The sequence below is a fragment of the Boleophthalmus pectinirostris genome, unplaced genomic scaffold (assembly GCF_026225935.1).
Source record: "Boleophthalmus pectinirostris isolate CB_2022bp ecotype Guang Dong unplaced genomic scaffold, ASM2622593v1 HiC_scaffold_18, whole genome shotgun sequence".
NCBI classification, from domain to species: Eukaryota; Metazoa; Chordata; class Actinopteri; order Gobiiformes; family Gobiidae; genus Boleophthalmus; species Boleophthalmus pectinirostris.
The window spans coordinates 14,843,352-14,865,185 of record NW_026571133.1 but is presented as its reverse complement, the minus strand read 5'-3'; the positions used below and the strand labels follow the sequence as shown (position 1 = coordinate 14,865,185).

At 37.5% G+C, this 21,834-nt stretch overlaps 1 protein-coding gene across 1 annotated transcript in view; it reads right to left on the bottom strand.

Annotated features, from left to right (window-relative positions):
* Positions 1-281: 281 nt before the first annotated feature.
* The window catches only part of ptprz1b (protein tyrosine phosphatase receptor type Z1b), a 59,169-nt gene continuing 37,616 nt past the window's right edge, over positions 282-21,834 (bottom strand). The window contains exons 3-31 of the mRNA XM_055153992.1: positions 21,255-21,406; positions 21,070-21,165; positions 20,671-20,737; positions 19,811-19,968; positions 17,512-17,662; positions 16,894-17,078; positions 16,421-16,547; positions 15,984-16,036; positions 14,661-15,074; positions 13,920-14,058; positions 12,323-12,448; positions 8,881-9,022; positions 7,586-7,677; positions 7,018-7,103; positions 6,146-6,166; positions 5,336-5,432; positions 5,181-5,260; positions 4,909-5,043; positions 4,704-4,832; positions 4,324-4,481; positions 3,848-3,983; positions 3,583-3,729; positions 3,335-3,428; positions 2,800-2,873; positions 2,600-2,728; positions 2,143-2,295; positions 1,901-2,043; positions 1,514-1,649; positions 282-845 (exon numbers count right to left, since the gene is read on the bottom strand). Coding sequence (XP_055009967.1) covers positions 702-845; positions 1,514-1,649; positions 1,901-2,043; positions 2,143-2,295; positions 2,600-2,728; positions 2,800-2,873; positions 3,335-3,428; positions 3,583-3,729; positions 3,848-3,983; positions 4,324-4,481; positions 4,704-4,832; positions 4,909-5,043; positions 5,181-5,260; positions 5,336-5,432; positions 6,146-6,166; positions 7,018-7,103; positions 7,586-7,677; positions 8,881-9,022; positions 12,323-12,448; positions 13,920-14,058; positions 14,661-15,074; positions 15,984-16,036; positions 16,421-16,547; positions 16,894-17,078; positions 17,512-17,662; positions 19,811-19,968; positions 20,671-20,737; positions 21,070-21,165; positions 21,255-21,406 — 3,764 coding nt within the window. The 3' untranslated portion in view covers positions 282-701. The remainder of the gene's footprint in view (positions 846-1,513; positions 1,650-1,900; positions 2,044-2,142; positions 2,296-2,599; positions 2,729-2,799; positions 2,874-3,334; positions 3,429-3,582; positions 3,730-3,847; positions 3,984-4,323; positions 4,482-4,703; positions 4,833-4,908; positions 5,044-5,180; positions 5,261-5,335; positions 5,433-6,145; positions 6,167-7,017; positions 7,104-7,585; positions 7,678-8,880; positions 9,023-12,322; positions 12,449-13,919; positions 14,059-14,660; positions 15,075-15,983; positions 16,037-16,420; positions 16,548-16,893; positions 17,079-17,511; positions 17,663-19,810; positions 19,969-20,670; positions 20,738-21,069; positions 21,166-21,254; positions 21,407-21,834) is intronic.

Genomic DNA, 21,834 nt, shown 5'->3' with positions numbered 1-21,834 from the left:
CTGGAAGTAAATTTAGATTTTGGACTATATTCTCTCCATACAAGCCTAATGAGCTCTTTACAATCTACCTATATAACAGTTTTCTTTGTAACAGTCCCTTCACCATTGATAATACATTACATTGGATGAATATATATATATATTTCAAATACTATCAAATACTATGAGAATTTGTTATACTATTATCAGAGTAAAAATATGATTTTGGCTTTAGTCACAGTCATTTTACCAAAAACAGGAATGGCAATACAGAGCACAGAAGGCACATAGTAGTAATAGGAGTTAATATTCAAATAGAAATTGGACAATAGCTAAATTTAAAAGTCTAAAATCAGAATATAAAATTTTAAAATAGAATTGTTAAAACAACATTTGAAATCAATAATCTCATTTAGGAAGTGTGTTGTTGGGCTGGCAGTTCACAACATATACATATACTGTATATCTTTCAACAACATGTAACTCAGAAATCAGCCTGGTGGCGCTATACGTGGTTTTAGGCTTAAGATGTTGGCAGTCACTACCATACAGGTGTTATATTTGTGTGGAATAATAACTGAACTGAACTATAACTGAACTGAACTATTTTTGAAGTGGTTTTGGTTCACTATATTTCACAGCATTAGTTTGTAGTTTATTTGATTATTGAGAAAAATGAGGAGGTTTTCCTCTTCAGTCGACAGTGTAAATGTAGTCAGAGTTTACATGAGAGACTCCAGGCTCTCTGCGGTGCTGCTGTGGCCCAGTGCGACAGTCCCATTGGTCTCTGGACTCTGAAGAACCTGCTGATCCTCCTGACTGCTCACCAGACTCAGCACTGACCGGTACAGGAACTGGAACTGCTCCTAAAAAGGCAGAAGACACATAATACTAATAAGTATCTAAGGGTACAGGTATACTTTATTCATCTCCCCAACAGGGAAATTAATTCTTTGCTTTTGATCCATCTTTTAATGTCACTGGGACAACCTGGCAGGAGCAGTGAGTGGTTGGCCAGCTGCTCAGGGGCCCTTCTCCAGATGTTGAACTCGGCTTGGTCAGGTCTACCCTAGCTGGAGGTTTATGCCTCTGGTGCATGTTTTGGGTTGATAAAAGAAACCAGAGCTCCCAGAGTAAACATACAGAGAAACACCACAAGAGGATCTTCTTCTGCTGTGAGACTGGAGAGCTAGCTTCTTTAATTATTTATTAAGTATACATTTTACATGGTTAAATGTAAGAACTATTTAGCTAATAAAGCTACCCTTAATCCTCACAAGGAACTTTCAGAAAGGGAATTTTTGGAATACTGAGTATGAATCTATATTTTAAACTTAAACTGTTAGGGTTAGGATTGACTTTATGTGAGGCTGGAGAGCTAACCATGCCACTGTTAAGCCATTCTAAATGAAACTGGATAGACAATTTCATTGTTCAGTTTGTGCAGTTATAAAAACATTCTGATGACATTAAATATATGAGATTTGATTGTTCAATAGCAGAAAGGCAGGTAGCAGAGCTGACAGATACTGACCACATCATTGAAGACTCCTGGCCTCATGAGGTTGGTCATTCGAGCCACGAGATACACGTCCACAGCGCCCTCTTCCTGTAGCTGACTGTACAGCGTGGTGAGAGCACAGAACAGGCCTGACACTGGTCCGCCCATTCTGGGAAAAGACAATAAATAAAATGTAAGCAAGTATAGTTAGCAGTAATTATAACTTAATTTAATTTTATGGTAATATATAAGTTACTTCCAACTTTTATGATATTTGTTAGTACTGAGTGGTTTTCTGACTTGACTCATTTGTTCTCAACTGATCACCGTAGCTGTTTTAACAGCTGTAGAATAGGAGTTCATATAAAAATACAGGATAAATAGGAAAAAAGGAAATATGTCTTTTTTTAATATACTCACAGGTCGTGCACTAGCGTTGGTCCTTCTGAGATGATACTGTGCTCTCTGACTGTGTTTATCAAGTCAAAGCTGTTCCTGATGGGACTGTCAGGGTTGGGCCAACAAATGGCGCTATACTGTCGCACCATCACCTCATAATTACTCTACAAGGAACCAATCAAATAAAACACATAAGAGTGATAGAAGAGCGATAGACAGAGATAGAAGAGCGAGAGCTGAGGATACACTGTGTATTGTTTTACCTGTGGACAGTGTAGTTTAAAGTCTTGTACTAAAAATTTCTCATCTCCGGACAAACAAACAGGTTCCTCTGATGAAAATGAGACAGTGAAATCCTTGAAGCTGATTGGTTGATCTCTGCTTGGACAGTATACCACACACAAGTCCTCTTCAGACTAAGAAAGACAAAAGGGAATGCATTCAAATTAATCCTGAGACCTCAAATTCAGATTACAGAATGCAATAATGTCATACTACATTTATAGGGCAAGGGGCAGTTTTTCCTATTGATAGCACTGTATTTTATATATCCGAAGATAAATGCATAAATGTTGAACCTGATAACATTAATGACTAGACCTTTAATTAATACATGTTCAAACACAGGCACAAAAATTCAAATTTTGCTCACCCCTTCATCAGAGTGAAATTACAAGATAAAGAAGTAACTAACCCTGGTTAAGATGAATCTGATCTTACCTGAGAGTGTGCATCAGTGAGACAGACCACGGTGTGAATGTTGTTTTCTAAAACCATCCTCCAGAAATCCTCCACTGTGGAGCTGAGCGGAGTCTGGGTCACTATGAACTCTCTGCAGTGGTGGTGGCCCTGGTTTAAGACAAAATACAGTTATAATAATGTAATAAAACAGACAAATTGTAGAGTGAAAAAGGCGTTACCATGACATAAGAGGCGTTTATGTAGCCCGTAGAGTTTGAGTCTGAGGCTGTGAGACAAACTCGGGATCTTTCCACTGAAACAAATTATACAGATTCAGGTTTTATAACTCTATCTGCACATACAATACAACATCAAAAGGTGACCAACAATGCCCTTGTACTATAAGGTGTGTGAAGTGTTTTGCACAAGGACAAGGAACAATATGCCATCAGTGAGGATTGTATCAGCAACCTTTGAGTTAAAGTTATAACTCTATCAACAAATGTTTGTGTTTCTTGTGCTGATAGGTTGCATTCACAGTTGTACACACATTATATTAAAATTAAAATTAAACTTGACAAAACCTGGACTGCATTGGGACTAAACCAGGACTACAACCAAACCAAGTCTACATCAGTGTCCCAGTAAACTGCGCTAAAACTAGGACTTAAGTCTGAGTGTGAACCTCAGTCTAGCAGTTACAATTAAAGTTATAAGTCTGTAAAATGTTCGCAAACTACATTAAGTGAATCATCTGTTTCGAGCCCTTCTCACCAGGCATGAGTGCTTTGGCTCTGTTCCTCTCTGCGTTCCCTTCTTTCAGAGCCGTGCTGTAGTCTGCATGTTTGGCCTGTCGCTGACTGATCAGCTGAAAAACAAATAAATATTTCATTGATTTCAAAAACAATATATTGAATAAAAACTAAATGTAAATCAGCAAAAATACATATGAAAAATATTCTAAATGTATTTTTTTAATAGCAAATATTGAATAGTTCAACATTCATAGATAGTAGTTTTACCTTGAACTGTTTGTCCATGCGTGTGCGTCCTGAAAGCCCTGGGGTCAGCAGCTCAGACACATAACTATGCAGGAGGTCAGAGGTCACAGACGTCTCTCGGCTCAAAATGGCCTCCACTAGAGCATCGTGGATGAACACGTACTGCTCCTACAAGACAGGAGTGAACACAAAGTAATCAGGGGCTGGTGAGATTCTGTATTTGATACAGTGTTTCAAAACAGAGGCAAATCTCTGCATATGCATGTTATAATGTTGCTCTCCTGACCTCAGTTTGGACCAGGAAGTTCCTCTGAGTGCGCACATGTTTGAGGAAGCCCAGGACATTGACTGAGCCCTGGTCTTGGATCTGCTGCAGCATACTGTCAATCACTATGTAGGTCCCCGTCCGGCCCACTCCAGCACTGAGGCAGGACAACAATATGTACATATATGTTATAATACAGTTATTTTTGGATTACAACAGATATTTATCAGGCCATGATCAGCAACCACCTTTTCTCACAAATATGTTCATAGAAATCTTCATGATTACATGATTACAGTCTTCATAGTAATCATAGTAACAAGCCGACAAAGGTCGACAAAGTCTAGTGGTAGGTCAGCCATCCCACAACTTGAAGGTTGTTGGTTCTAATTTTACTCTGGCCAGTTCATAATGCCATTGTGTCCTTAAGCAAGACACTGCTCTTACCTTTCTGTGGGTTGGTGGAGCTATTGGAAAGTTTGATAGCACTTTTTTACCTGCAGTGGACTAGGACAGGGCCCATGTCCTGGGTCCGGGCCTGAGAGGAGGTCCTGATGAAGGACAACACAGGGAGCGTGTACTCTGGGACCCCCATGTCTGGCCACTGAGTGTAGTGGAAATGCAGCACCGTGTGGTCTTCGCTCCTCTGGGATGACTGAAGGGAGGAGAGTCAGTACTGAGCTAAGAAACCCACCGACTTAATCTTCCATTTACAAAACAGGAATCATTTTTAACACAAACCCTGTCATACTGTAAGCACTTCAGCATTATTTTAATGATCATATCATTTAAAAGTGACTTCAACACCCTACAGTTTTGCCTTCAGCTACTGCAGTACTCAGTTGATTTTGTATTTTTGAGATAGTGTATATTGTACCTTTGACGTGTCTCTGACAGAGAGGGTCCTCAGAGTGTAGTAGGCCAGAGTCTTGGTGCTTTTTAGAGAAACCTGGTACGGCCCATAGTCCTCCTCTGAGTCCTCAGGCCAGTACTGGTCACATTTGGTCTGAACATACACACGTTTATAAGTATTACATTATTTTTTATAGACACTGTTCTTCTCATGTAAAGTGGAAACGTACTCTTCCTTTCTCTTTCAGGTTGGTGATCATTATTATGACCCCCACATTTTGTTGCCAGATCATTCTCCAGAAATCTTCCCGGCTGGCTCTGAGAGGACCCTGTGCAGCAATGTAAGCCCTGCTCCTTTCATAGCCCTGCACACACAAAGACATTATAGTGAGAGCCAAGACCCACCCAGACACAGGGAGAACATGCAGCATTAAAGAGTAAGTTTTGGACTAATTTCAACAAAAATATTTATATGAGATATGTAGGAGCTTGTCAGTCTTACATCAACAAAGTTAGCATTGATGTAGTCTCCGCAGCCTTCTCTGTCCAGACTGTTGGAGAGCTTCACTCGGCTATGGTCATCTGAAAGAAGAAAATACTACTTTTCAACACAAACACATTAGCCTTATAAAGATACATCTTTATCGTGTAACGTACAGGCCAGGATGTTGATGTAGCGGTTCTTGCTCTTGTTGTCCGGGTGATTGGAACTGTCTGACGTGATGCCCATGTCCACAGTACACGCCTGCACCTCCTGAAATCACAAGACTTACAATTAGTTTTCAGTGCTATCAAATATTTGTATGCATTATCAACACTGTAGACATCTCACTATCTAGTTATTCTACCCCTGAATAAGACCTAGTTTAAACCTCCTGTTAAATCTGGTTTAATCCTAATTTAGTCCTGGTTTAGTTCTAGTTTAGGCACTGATTAGTCATAGTTTGGTCCAAAGTTTCTTTATTTTATTTGTAATGTTTCCAAAAATAAAATGTCATAATAATAACAATGTATGTGTATGAAAATGACAAACATGACCAAAAATGTATGCTTTGCTATAACATATGCTATTACATTGCCTGAAATATTCCAGAGTATGGCATTTAGTCTGTATATTTTGAATTTTTTTTGACTATTTTCTACTATTTTACTATTTGTTGTTTCTATTGCTCAAAAAATACATTGAAAAAAAAGTATTCTTTAAGTGGGTAGGTTTGCCTAGAGCTACACAGATCTGACCTGCATCTTAGCCTGATGGTGGTGGCTGCTTATCTCCATGGATATAAAAAAATTGACAGCTATATTGTGGAATATTCCAGACAAAGTAAATATTTGCCATGGAGAAGAGGAGATGGGTCCAGAAAAAGTTACATAGTGCACAAGTTTGAGAAGATGACACATTTTTTAGACAATGCAAGTTAAATGTACAAAACACTGATCTCATATAAATGGTCTGGGGGCTCTTACCTCAGAAAACTCAGTGAGAATCTAATGGAGGGAGGTGAGATGCAGACGATGAGGAGGAGGTGGCAGGGGAGAGGAAGGCCGGAGGCGACACACAAACACAGGTCAGTACTTCAGGAAAGAAAATGGGCTCCACAAAAACACATAGGCTGAACACGGACAATATGATCACACTACCCTACAGTGGTATATTCATAGTATAGGTATCATATTTCACTTGTACTTAAAGGTACTAGATTATGCAAACTTGACCCTTCTGAATTTTGAGTCATATTAGAATGCTGTTACCTCATCAAAAACACACCCAGAGTTGTGTTTTACTTCATTCACACATGTTTGAATAACTCTTTATTATTAGTCTGTCTACATCTACACAGCTCAAAATGCTTTTATCTCAAACAGAAAACACTCTGTTCCACCTTGTGATCTCATTCGATAATACAGAAAGTTCTCCTCTGTGTTTTCCATGCTGCATTCACCTTTACTTGATTAATTTGGATAATTCATTTTGTCAAACTATGCTTAACTAAAGTAAAAAGGTAGAGGTTAACTTAAAAACTACTGCTTCTAGACATCACAAGGTGGAACAGAGAATTTTGAGCTTTTAAGAAATAGAGAGAAAATAGGACCTTTAAGTGATATTTATTATATTATATATTATATATATTATATAAAGTGACAATCCTTTTTATATTGATCTTTCTTACTTTCTGGAGAGCTTAGCCTGTGTTCTGTTATACAATATAATATGCCACTACCAGACATAAAGGTTAGTGGAAATACAGTATGTCATGATGGTTTATGTGAACGAACAACTCTAATCAATCAATATGAACTATTGATTGAAGAAAACATGGTTGACTTAAATGTCTCACCTCAAACTCTTTGGAGAAAGTATTTGAGGCGTGGAGCTCCAAGACGTGCTTCACAAACTGTTTCACTGTCAGCGGCTCATGTCCATCTACGACGGAGAGTGTGAGTTACTATGCAAGTATTTTTCTATATAACTATTTATATTGTGGTATGTGCATTGATACTTTGCAGCTGATGTCAACTGATGTTCAATGTTCCCTGGGGGTGTAACGCTAACTGGGGACTCTGCTCTGTCTAAAGCTCTGTTACTCAAGTTAGACAATCAATCTGAGACTTGTTTTAATATAATGTCACCATAAAGAACTTACTTAGCTGGAACTACAATAGCAAATTGACCTAATTTCCTTTGCAAAGAACTAATTTAAAACATAAATCATGCATTGAATTGTAAGTGCAATGCCTGTGAAAAATATGGTAATTTGACATATTTTCCAAAATTGCTCAAATCTACCAGTAAGTATTTTGTAAATGAGTCTCCATAATGTCTATGTAATGCCATAACTCAGTAATAGAATTGTAATACTGCTTATTATCAGGCATGTTTATAATAATATAGCTGTTTTGTGTTACCTGTGGCCAGCAGCAGAGGAGTGGAAGGAGCAGACACAACTTTAGGAGATGCGCTGTCGTCTGGGTAGAAGTCTGCCGTCTGGAAACAGTTTCTATGAAGTTAAGACATCAGGAGGTCAGAGAGGAGCAGAGAGTGGACAAAAGTGTACCTAAGAGAACTGTAAAATGCAGTGCCCTAAATAATTACTCAAGTTAGGGTATAAAAGGTATTCTACAAAAAGATTGTTTGCACTTTTGCTGTATGCTTAAATATTGATAAGTATTAGACTTTCATATAAAGCACTGTGATTTTTATCTGTGAAAAGTCAAAAGAAGAAAAAAAAGACACATATAACTTGGGATGCACTGATACTGGTGAAAAATTTGCAGGATTGGGTATCGGTTAAATGATATTGGTTAAGCTGATATTGTAACTGGGCCTTTAACTGGATGTAATAAGACTATTAATAGGCTGATTTTGGTCCAGAACATCTCTTAATTCCAGAGGTGTAGACTTACAAGTCGTGACTTGGAGTCGAGTCAGACTTAAGTCACTATTTTTAGGATTTGAGACTTGACTTGATAAATTGGAGACTTGACATGGACTCAGTGATTTGGGGCTTGTCTAGGACTTGAGGCCAGTGACTTGAGAAGCACTTTTAAATCTGAATTCTTTCTATTCTGACCATAATGATTCACACTAAGATCTTGTCAAAACATTTAAAAAGGAAAAATTTACATTTCTACAACTCTTATATACTCTATAAAGACTTATATATAAATATACTATGATGAAGTACAATTTAGTTTAAAATTGATATAAACTGCAAAACTCTAAGCTATATTTGGTACTTAGGTTTAAAGACTTGAAATGACTTGAAGCTCAAAGCAGACAAATTGGACTTGACTTGGACTTATGGGTCAGTGACTAGAGACTCAACTTGGACTTGCCTGTATTTGACTTGGGACTTGACTCGGACTTGAGGTCAAAGACTTGAGACTTACTTTAGGCTTGCAAAACAACAACTTGGTCCTACCTCTGCTTCATTCGTACAAGCCTGTTCAGTAGTGATTTGAAGGATACAAGTATATTTTTTGTAATAAGTTAACTGTATTTTAAGAAAATAAGTCAGTCTCTGTATCGGTGGATTCAATTACTTAAAGCTAAAGTTTCAATATTGGTATCAAAACTGAAAAAGCTACTATCTTAGCTGTATCAGTGCTCCCTACATATAACTCTATTTTTGCTGAAGTACAGTTTACATATGGGGAGAGTGGGTTTCATATAATCTGTCATCATGTGTCTATGTTCATACCTCCAGTAGATGAGTATCCCAAGCAGGACCAACAGACACAGGATGGTCAGAGTGGAGACCACCGCTAAAGGGACCACTGTCCTCTTCTCTGCGTCCACTGCCACTAAACCCACTCGAGACTCATGGCTGCTGTTACTGCCCTCTGATGGAGAGACACAGGTAAGGATGTGGCCAACACTGCAATGGTGTGATGGTTTTGATGAATGTACAGAACATAACATGACATGCGAGATTTTCAAGAGGCAGTTTGCAATATCAGTGTACTTAATTATGTTCTGTTTGCTTTTTAGGTGTGTTTAACAGATCACATGCAAGGGACTTCTAAATGCTAATGCAAATGGTTTTCATATTTTTGCTGTGAAATAATATATAGGTATTTTTAAATGATTTCTAGTATTCTACAGCAAGTACAATCCAAAAATTGTCTAAAACCAGAATCAGCCTGACCAAATGTGATTTACAAAACTAATTTATAAATAAATTCAAATTTATTTCACCTCAGTGCTTTGCTCATTGATTCTGCAGTAATCCGTGAGTTCCCAGTGGTATTTATTTCCTCTTTTTCTGATATGAATGGACCAAGTGTGTCTCTGATTGGCTAATCCACCTGTTAATCATGCCCATTTCAAAACGGGGAGACTCACTGCTGACCAGACTCACATAATTTACAGATTTTCAGACAAAATCTTAACTTAACTCATATGATTTTCTATGAATTAAGGGACACAATGAGACTACTGTTTTTTTTTCTTGTTTTTGGTGTGGGTTATGGCCTAAAGAAGCCCTTGTGTTCAGCAAATAAACAACAAGAAATAATTCAACTAAAAAAACAGAACTCTACAGTATCATGATCGTACCTTTACCTGTGGCTGCTCTCTCCTCTGAGGCCTCTGTGAGTTTGAGCAAAGGCACAAGTCTCTCCAACAACTTTGAGTCCAAACCAGGGTCCGACTGTACCACACCACCAGAATACACCTCAAATACTACCTCTTCTACCACCTGCACCTGTATCTCAAAGTCCCCGGTCAAACTACCATTTTTACCATTCATTGCTACTTCTTCTGCATTCTCTGGATCTTCCCTATGAATAATTATATCACTGCTTGCTTCTTGAATTTCAGTCGTAATATTCTGGCTTTCGATAACATCTTTCAAATCTCCTGAGCCGCTAGCATCTTCAGACCAGTTTATAATCCCACTTCCAGAACCTTCAATATCATCATTATTAGACACTTTAGTTGCATTTAAATTCAATATAGCTTCTCCTGTTGTGCTAGCTGTTGTCGTGTCATTCAGATCTTGACTTGTAAGAACTCCAGATCCACTGCCTTGCATAGCTGAGCCAAGTTCTTGAAAATTATCATAAAATTGTCTAAAATCTATCAGTGATTTCAGTGGATTCAACTCATGGTCTTCTCTTTGCTTTTCTTTGTGGCCCAAACTTGCAAGTCCGTTTAGAAAAGCACTTCCTTCTGCATAATCCATAGTGGTTGTTGCTTGTGTAGATGTTGACGATATGGGAAGGACAGCATTTAATACATTGTCTTTTGAGATAGCGTTGGATATATTTGAACTCTCATTGACCTCATCAAAGCCAGATGAAAAGAGGAAACCACTGCCAATATCATTTAAAGAAGAATTAACATCAGTTTCTGCATTTTCTTGTGCCAGAGTTTCCAGATTTTGAGTTTGGACTGATACCGATGAAAAACCAGAAGTCTGTTTTTTGAACGTGGTCATGGATGTAGCTGTATCGACTGCAAAACAAGTCAAAAGTTTAAAGCAAATTCTTGATGCCAATATTTAAATACAAAGAGGCGATTGTATTCATCTAAGGAAGAATTTGGATGAATACAATAAAATAAAGTTGATTCTTGGTAAGTATAACAAGGTTCCCACTGTCTAAATAATAAACACTATTGGCAAAGTTATAATTACAAGAGGATTATATAGACATATTACTGTATATTGGAATCAACATGCAGTGTGCAAAAGTGTGCATGGGGGCACTTCTGAATCCACTGACTCCAGCTGAGTTTACACTGAAAAAATGTCACCCCTCTCTCTGTAACTGCTGTCATTTTAGTCTTAAAATATTGGTACTGACTCACTTTATCCTGGTGTTTTTATTTTGCTATTTCCTAATATGGAACTGGCTCCAAATATTCTGCTATAACTGCCAGCCTCATGAGCTTCATTTGAGTGGAACGCTCTGGGTGAGGTCACACTGCCTTAGACTACTTCTGCACACCGTCTTTGTGTTACAGGCACCATGTTAAGAACACTAAACAATTCAAATGGATTCAATATATATAATATTTTGTTTAGAATTAGTAACTGTAATGGCCACTGTCCCAATTTGTAATCTCTCTCAAATCCATGAATAGCAATCCTTGAAGCAATTACACACCACTGTACTCCATCACTTGTGGGAATCCTGTCAAAAAGACCAGACACAGCCACCACCAGAGGGCGCTCCACAGACAGAGAAAACCCTCAAAGACAAATGAAGAGAAAAATAACCCCCAGTGTAGCTTTAAGTGGACCCTGCAGTGCCTCAGAGGAATGAGCCCACGTCGAGAAGGAGGAGACGAGCTGACGTGTTTCTTTTATCACAGAAATACAAGAGTCTCCCATTAAAAACCCAAAGACCAGAGCCTCCAGAGCCACTACAGCAGACATGATTAGGCATCAGAGGAGAGAGCAGACCACAATCATGTCCTGCTGTTTAAACTCCACATGCAGACACAGAAAAGGGTTTATAAAGGGCTCATACACAGTGCACATTCACACTATTGGCTGTCTCAGTAACAGAGACAGTTTAACTGATTTTGGATGGGTACTTGGCATTTGAATACTATAGTATAGTAGTGATAAAATCCTGCTTGGTTTGCAGTTTATACTGCAAATTTAAGAAAATCAATTATAAAATCCAACTAAAGAGTATTGTTATAAAAAGTCAATAAATAGAGAGAAATATGTAATGTTGGACATTTTCTTCAGTGATCGACTGGGCTGAAATGGGCAGCACAGTTGGAGCTGTCTCTGAGAAAATGGCAGATGCTATTTAAATCTGCCATATCTCTGACTGAGCTCAAATTATTATTTCAGTAAGTCAAATAATTATTCATATTGTGCCTGAATTTATTTTTAACAATTTCTTTCTCACAAGTTAAACGTGAAAGATATTACAATTAAAGAACTCTTGATACATATTTTTGAAACTACAGAATATATTTTATTTGTTTATGTGTACTTTATATGTACTAATATTGTTATATTGGGTTATATTATTCATTACATTCAAGAGTGAGTTTCTGAATTGACAAATTGTTCAGTACTGACCCAAACACTGTGTAGGAGCCCTTTCTGAAAGCGCGACCCTCCACCAGTGTAAAAAAAACTGATTAAATAGCACAGCTCTGGTGTAACAGTGACTTACCTGTAAACATGGACTGTGTGGTGTACATGAGGACTCGCAGCAGAGATGAGGAAGTCAGAGGTTTGTAAACAGAATGGACCAAAGAGTGGCTGACTGTGGTCTCTCTGTCAGGGACCCACTCAGAATCTGTACAACACAAGACAAGAATTAAGACATTTCACATCAAGATGAACCATCAGATCAGAACAAGATGAAATCTGAACAGGTTTAAAGGCCCTATATTACGTACCTTTCTGGTCTCTGTTATAATGTTGTTTCCTCATCAAAAACATACCCGGAGTTGTGTTTTGTTTTATTTGCACATGTTAAACACACAAACCTTGCATATTTATTCCCCCTTGTGATGTCAAGAGGTAATACAGGAAGTGCTCCACTGTGTTTTTAGACTCCATACACCTTCACTAGACTCATTTGGATGATTTCAGAGCTGACATTGCCCATTTCTACTGAACAAGCGGTAAAAGGTCATAGTTAACATAAAAACTGCTTCATGACATCAGGTGGAACAGATCATTTTGAGCTTTGGAGATGTAGACAGACTAATAATAAAGTGTTGTGAATGATGTGACGTGTCTGAATGAAACAAAACAGAACGCTGGGTATGTTTTTGAGGAGGTAACAGCATTATAACATGCCTTAAAGTGCGCAAGAGTCAAATTTGTGTAAAATAAGAACTTTAAATTGCTAATCACTATGGTCCAAATTTCTCAACATTCTAAACCCATGGACAGGTGATGAAAGCGGGTGAAGCATCTTGCCCAAGAGAACCACAAGCCTCAAGGGGAGGGAGGGATTTGAACCAACTACTGTCAAACGACACATTGTATTGTGACGACAGCAGTCATTTTGAGTTAGTTTGACAGCACAAATGTCACACACAAAATATTTGTTGTATTTAGACAGAGAACTGCTGTGATGGTTAAAAGTCTAATTTGTCCTGATACCTAAAATTAAATAAAATTAATTTAAAAGCTTAATTGACTGAGGATAATATAAAGTGACATTCTGACACACAGAGTCCAGACAGGCCTATGGCAGATGACAGACTGATTTGTCACCATCAAAACTAACTGGCCTCAAGGGAATTAATACATAGGAGATAAACATAAATACACACTATATGCAAATGTAAACTGTAATATTCTCCATAAAACTTAACAATGCAGTCTACCATTTCGGCCAGTCACAAGTAAAGATATATAAACTGACAGGTTTGCACTTGGCCAATAATCTTAAACCAAATTAGTAGGGAATCATTGTAGTTTATGAATGCTAATTTTGGCCAGCCCACTTGCATTTAATCAATTATTATTATTTAATATTATTTTTTTCATTACAAAAAGTATTGTGTTGCATTAGTTATAATTGCTTTGGCAAATTAGATTGAAAGTATCCTCCAATTAAGTTAAATCAATCCTTTTATAGCAGCAAAGTGGTTAAATGGTACTTGTTTATTTGATTCATAGCAGAAGGTAAGCAAGATGTTACGACAACTTAAAAAAATAAGGCAGCTGCCAATGGAAAGCAAACTATGGCTGTAAAAAGTTATGAATTGAGTTTGAAATATCTTGAAAATCTGCCACAAAAAACATCTGACCTGGTGTAGAGGTGACAGGAGCAGAGGTGGTCTCTGGTTTGGGGAAATGTAAAGTGTCTTCATAAAACACATCTGTGACGTGAGTGTCCTCTGAAAGCGGAGTGAACAGGTCCTCACCTGCAGAGTTCCTGTCCAGCGACTGCAGATAAGAAAGACAACATAAAAATCTTGTATTTAGACAATAAATACACATACAGGGATAAATGTACTCACAAATGGATCACTGTTACAGAATTTGATTTAATTTAGTTATAGCTTTGTTAATCCATTTTTTATCTTCTGTTAGATATTGTATTTAGTCTCCCACAATCACAGATGTGTAGAATGTCATCAAATTCCTCAAAGTGGTCCATAAATATAATATAATATAATATAATATAATATATATATATATATATATATAAATATTATATATATATATATATATATATATATATATATATATATATATATATATACACACATATATATAATATCCACTAATATTTAAAGCTCAATTACCAATTACTGTATGTTTTTGTATGAAATGAATTTTTTAAAATAATTTTTGTATAAAATGAAAATTCATAAATGGTCTAAACTTTTTTGCCAACTGTGGTGTACACTCCTGTTCTGGGGCACTTCCACATCTGCAGTTCAGTTTCATGTGCAGGCTTATGTCGGCTCTTCTAATGCTATTGTTTTGTGCTAGTGCTTTGATCTGTCCAGAGGTTCTCTCTGTGTCTTTAATGAAGATAATACCTGTGACACAGCCAGTGAGGCCTCCTCTGTGATCTGTCTTCTGTTGGTCAGGGTCTGGGTGGTTGTTCTGGCCACAGGAAACAGAAACCCAGGCTGCTCTGTGGGCTCCTGGATCCATATGGCCCCATTCCCACCAAATCCCGAGTCTAAACCTGGACCAAACCCCGCTGGGACCCTCTGCGGCTCCTCTATAGAGTTCAGCCCCTGGTCTCTGGACTTAGATTTATTAGGTTTGGCTTTCTTCATGCTCTGGTTCAGTCTGGACTTTGGGACCCCGGCTGGACCAGGTCTGGGCAGGTTTTGATAGACCTTGGTCTGCTCCAGTGGGATCTCCTCCACTGGACTGTGGTCATCTGGAAACACATTCAGCTGGTTTTGTGTCTTTGGCTTCTCCCAGTTCGGTTTGGAGGAGGCCTAGGCAACAACACACACGTTACTTATTGTGTTCCAATGTATTTAATATAATACATACAACTATATACTCGTATTTTTAAAACATTTATTTAACATATATAACTAACTATAACTGGGAGCATTAGTAGTACTGAATTAAGGGGAGTATAGTGGTTATAGTAACAGTAGCTCAAACCAACATTGCTTAAAGTCTGTAAGTAGTACTAGTAGTAGTAGTAGTAGTAGTAGTAGTAGAAGTAGTAGTAGAAAATAGTGTATTTTATGCACGTAATAGTGGAATACCAGTGGTGTTAGACCTAGTATTATTATTACTATATTATTGCTGAACATAATAATTTTATGTAGTAGCAGCAGTCATCATGTAATTCTTATATGTAGTAAATATTCTGAGTTTTATTAACGCAACAGATATTGTGTCGTAACCCAATCTCTTTACATTTAATCATGAAATATTTTAACAGATTTTTGTTTGTCTTTCAACCTCCCTGTGTTAATAATAACAAGGCACGGGAGGAGGAAATTATATTCACGGACAAATATAATGACATTTCTGCTTTTAGTAAAATTTTCCTTTTTAAAACCCTTTCATTCAGAGCACTGTGACAGACAGGTTCAATTATCACCTATAATTTGCATCTCGTCTTTGGTAAAATTACTTCTCTCTGCAGCTTTTGTGAGAAAATAAAAGGCACATGAACAGAGCATCCTTTCCTCGTGCAACAGGTCTGACTTAGTCATGCCATTTAAATGCTTTACATAATCAAAGGTATGATTTTAGAAACGTTTTCTTTTTTATTTATTTGTGTCAATTGTGTCCTTTTTACCAGACTTACAGAACATTTAAAGCATTAAAAGATGCAGAAAATGATAAATCAAATACAATAAATGAAAGAAGATGAATAATTGTACCTCTTTGTTAAAGACTGTGTCTGGTGAGACAGTGTCAGAATCTGAATCAGTCTCTAAAGAGAACAGAAAAAATATCAAACAAAATTGCAATGATGGTCAATAAACAGTAATATAGTACTTTTTAGTCACTCAAACACTTTACCTCAGTAAACCATTCAACCACACACACCTGTGTTTGTAGAATTTGACACTTTAAATTTGAATAAATATAAGGGGAAGCATTATGCCCAAGGACACAATGTCACTCCTATATCTCAAAAGCCAACCTTCAGGTTAGTGTCTTTTCTTTTTTTAATAAAATGTTTTAAGTTTCCTTAATATAGGCAATATAGCCTACTTCACTTTTCAACAACAAATTTGATGTTATCTTGCAACAGAGTCAAATGTATCACCCACCTCTGCTCAGTACTGCAGTAGATATGATTATACTGAAGTACCTGGGTCCTCCTGGGGCATGTCTACGATGATCTGGTCACTCCACTTCCCTCTGAGCCCGTTGGTGCAGACAGACACCACTTGCACAACATAACTGCTGTTGGACAGAAGGCTGGAGATGATGGCGCCCTGGCAAATACAATACAGGTGTACACATTTTAGAGACAACTTTATTTGACACTGTTAACAAAAAGAAAATATTTAATGTTGGGTGGTAGCCCTTTTCTAAATGCTAACACAAATATACACACACAAGACTAAAAATGCATAAATACAACAAATATGCTTAAATGCGTGGTTTGGCACATTTTATGTCTAACCAAACAGTTGCTTTTTACAGTTTCTTTGTACCATTCCATTAATTTTCATGACAATGGTGCTACTTTCTCATCTCTCTGAAACCTATAGATGTAGGTTTTATACACACAAAAACATAAAAAAACTAAAATAACATGTTGTAAACTCTTCCCCTCACCACGTCCTGGTCCCCGTCGGTCCTGTACTCCTGTGGGCTCTGCTGGGGCCCCTGTAGCCTCTGGTACGTCACCAGGTACCAATCGATGGAGGTGTCGTAGACCACGCGGGGCCTCTCCCACATCACCACCACTGTTGTATCATTCTGAGCGTCAGCCTGCACATTCTGAGGCTCAGAGCTGCACGCTGCAAAAGGAAGGAGAGGAGGATGTTAGTAATGTCAATTTAGGGGTTATCCAAGTTAGAGGTTACAATCAAGATAAAATACCCAGGTAATAATTATGTTCAAACAAGGAGAGGCATTTAGATGGTTGCAATAAGCAAACTGTGAAGTCAATCAATTCATAATAGAAGACTATCCTCTTCAAATATCACAATTAAAAACTTTCTTTGTCTCACTACTGATTCCCAAAGCACTAGAGTACTACGTTTGAGTATATTGCTATTGATGGACCAGCCACAGGAAAAGTTACTCAATGCATCTTTTTAAAAAAAAAAAGCCTCTCTGTAAATAGTTATGATGATTAAGTAAGGTCTTACTAAGTTTAAACCATGATTTAGTCTGCAGATAGTCATATAGTCATTATATATATCTGTATTAAATCATGTGTTGTCATACTTGGAGTGAGGACCTCTTCGACCCCGGTGTAGGAGGCAAACACTTGTCCCATAAACTGCTGCTGCTGCGCTCTGAAGTTATTCTGGAGGTAGTCAGTGAGAATGACGTATCCAGACTGCTCCAACGTTAGCACCTCACAAAACACCTCCAACTGTGAGAACAAGACACAAGAAAAAATAAACAAAGGGACAACTAATGAAATAAGCCAAGTCAAATTTGTAACTAGACTTAGACTAAGACAAACTTTATTGATCCACAAGGGAAATTATGTGGACACAGCAGCTCACAGATCACAATATAATATAACAACAAGGATCAAAAATATAAATTGTAATAATACTTTTGAAATAAGTAGCAAAAATAGCAAGAGACTGGTGAGAAATGAGGCATAATTATAGAAATGTATATGTACAAGTAATATAAATATAAATATAAATATAGTAATATAAATACAGTATATCACAGTTACATAAGCAGTGCAAAGATGAAATAGTGATTGACAGGACATAGGGTTATCTGTTAAATAAGGGCGAGTATGGTATGAACGTAGTCCTGTAACTACAGTTCTAACTTGAAGAACTGTTTGTCTAGAGGATGGAAAGTGAATGTTGGTTTGATATTTGGCCCTAGTTTTATCCTGATTTGAGCATAGTGAGTTTGGTCTTAATGTAAGTATGTATGTAATGTAGTGTTCTGTTTAGTCGCAGCTTGTTCTTTTGTTTCTTTTATTCCTAGACACATTACAAAGAATTTACAAGGACACAAAAGCACATACATTAACGCTAACATCAACAGCATAAGTGGTTGGGGTAGGGGTAAGTTTTTGGCAGACCTTACTGAGTTCATAAGTTCGCTAATAAGCTTATTGTCTTTGCAAAAGTAGGGAGAAAATTTGTTTTTGTTTTTTCAGATCATCTGGCTCTAATTTACATGACTTTAAATGGTCAAATGTCACAGATGTATGTAGTTAGTCAACAGTCATTATGCCTGATCATAACTGATATGCTTGGACAATTACTACATTGTTTATTACATTTGTGTTATCTTCTAGTACATTAATATTGAATGACAGACTGCTGCTTATCACTGCTGTTCTTGTACTATATGTCTTGTTTAAACAGTTTTGTCTTTATAAACTTCAATGGACAAACGTGAGTTGAAAGCGCAAAAGCCCTGGGAAACCTTCAGTCATTGTAACCTCTACTGATGCAATCTGAATAATGATCTGAGGACAGGACCCCAGAGTGAGGGAGCCACCATTAGAGACTGGATTTGAGAAGAAATGAATACTTTGAAGTACCCATTTTTTCCCATGTATCTGAGCAACATTTGTCCTGCCCCAGTATAAATATATTGTATAAGCAGCACTTGGGGTTAAAATACTTCTGCTGTGTGTCTAATTATAATGAGTTTTTGTCTGAATAATCAGGAAGTTTCTATAATGACAAAACTCCACTCTGGTTTCAAAAAGTTCATTTGAAGTAAAAATTTTAATTTGTATGCTATTATGTTCAATGTTCCTCCTAATTTTGTGTGTAATTTTCATGTGTCTGAGCAAACACACTCCTTCCCTCAGGAAAAAAGTGAGACATCTTCCTCTTTTCTTCTTCTATAAGATGTAGTGGGTATCGTTTATACACTAGGCAACTTGGTACCCACTACATGCTACCCAGTTGGTGATGCGATTCCAACCCCCCAGATGAATGCTGTCACTTTGTCCTTGGGCAAGACACTTAAACCACCTTGCCTCTAGGTCTATGTGCACTGGTGTGTGACTGGGTGAATGGTTCCTTGAAGTAAAATCTTGAAGGTGGAAAAATGCTAGATAAAAATGTTCTTTTCTTTTAAAATAAAAGCTTTTTGTCAAACATAAAAACTTGTGTCATATTGTGAGTGTCTTGCATCACCACAAAACAGACTCTTTTGTGGTCTGGAGGAGGGCCGCCTCCTGCTCGTTTCCATGGAAATGTTGTTCCTGTGGCTATAATATTCCACAGTATTGCAAAAATGTTATCAGTCTATATGTTTCATGGATTGAAGCATGAACTGAACTTTCTATTTCCACGGAATCATCACTTCAAGTAAAACCTTCACAAAATGCTATGCACGCCTCAGTTCTAGTCTTTGCACATACAAATGTTTATATTTCCACAATGAAACAGACAAACCACTGTGGACAAGTCTTCTCTATTCTATACTTGTAGCAGCTTCAAAATAAAAATAACTACTTACTTATTTCCTTAATATAATTTGGTCAGTTAAAATCACACATTTGCTGAGTCTGTTTATCTGGACTCACCTGTGTCTCTGAGATGGGGACAGTGTGCTTGAATATGACCCACTCCACAGTCTCAGAGCAGGGCGGAGCTGTGAGGGACCCATTATAGATGTAGTATTTATCTATGCTGTTGGGCAGGAGAGACTGCAGGACAAAGGGCACAATGGGCTCTGTCTTACCTGAAAAAACAAATAAATAAAAAATAATAACAATAGTGCTAAATGATGGGAAAAAACAAATCTGATTAGACAAATGTGCATGGTTCTTATAAGCAGCATGTGAAAGTACACATTACTTTCTATCAGTCTACGCTCCCTCATCTGGATTTCACACAAGTGTATTTTCTGAGCGCTCAGAGGACATCGTAAAGATTAATGAAATCATGAATTAAGCAAAATACAACTGTAAGTATGTGTTTGATGAGGCAACCATAGACTGTATAAAAAAGTGGACTAAAGGAGTGTGACACCACAGATAGAGTACTGCTCCAGTCAAATGAAGTTCACCAAGGCTTGCAGTTATAGCGGTGAATTTGGAGCAGGAAGCAATATTAGATATAGGAATTGATTTGCTGACAAAAGAGCATATTAAAAAGACCAGGATCATGAGAGAGTTAATACGAACATTTTAAGGTAAAAATAACGAGGCTCACTGCAGCAGTTACAGAAAGAGGGAAGGCGTTTTATCAATACAAAGTGAATTGGAGCCGATGTCAGTGGAGCTGGAACCGTACCCGTGATCACTTCCTATTTGAAACATGGCAGCTAGTGGGTTAGCTATGTCCATTTATCAATACAGTCTACAGGAAGAACATTATGACCTAAAAGATCCCCCAAAAAACATTTTGTGCCCAAATGTTAGTGCTAATTTTGAGGACATACCAAACCGAGTGACGGTGTTCACTGCATCTATCACAGCTGTCAGATTCTCATTTTCATCCAGACTCATCTGTGAACACAAGATTTTACACTCAAGACAACCTAAAAACTTGGCCTTGAAATCATTAAATCAGTGTTCCCTAGACAGTAAAATATTTTATTAAAATACATACACTTTACTTTAGAATACAATTACAGGCAAGTACTGTTTAGGTAAGACAAAAACAATGACCTTAAAGCAGACCTATTATGCAAAATTTACTTTTCAGAGCTTTTAACCATGTTCTAGTTGTTTCCACTTCTTTTTTTGCACACTGTGTGCTAAGTGTAGATTAAAGCAGACTGACTTGACAGAGATGGCTAGATGCTATGGCTAGATAAAAGTTGCAATAAAACACTGACCTCAAAGAGCACAGCCAAAGCAGCAATTCTCCCCTCTGCGTTAATGGCTTCATCTAAGTTTTCAAAAGTTTCAGCATCGTAACAGTAAATCTGCATCTGAACAAGAGAAGCACAGGGAGAAATCAATACAATGCAATTTTTTTGACATGTGCATTAAACACTAAGTAAAACACTATTAAATATACCTCCAGAGGGTACTTCATCCCATTAAGGCTGTGCTCTGAACCCTCTGATGTTGCATTACAGCGCCCCCAGTGGAAGGAGATGCGCCCAACTTTGAAACGGTCAGTTAGACCTCCTCCGCTGACGAAGAACTCCCCTCCAACATCAATCACCACTGAAACAGACAGAGATACTTCAGTCAATCGTTTTCAAAGTATTAATGATACACTTCTTTCTTAATAGTGCATTATGTAACTTTACTGGTGCAGGATTCGCCACCTGCTTGTCTCCATGGAAATTGTACTGCTCTGTTCTAACGTATGTCACTAAACGGATCAATCTCACTGAAGACAAGCAGGTGATGCCAAGTTACAGGTCATGTGTTTTCTTGCAACTAAAACACCTGTAAATGAATAAAGATAAGTTTAGGTAAGTTTAATGACATACTATGGATCAAAGATAAACACCCGGGTATTCCATGGAGAAATGTTAAAAATATAGTGCCCCTACTACTATTATTACAGTTTTTTTCCATTTCTGTCCCTCAGTATGACACATTAAAGGTGTCATGTTACAGAAAATTGACTCCTGTGAGCTTTTAGC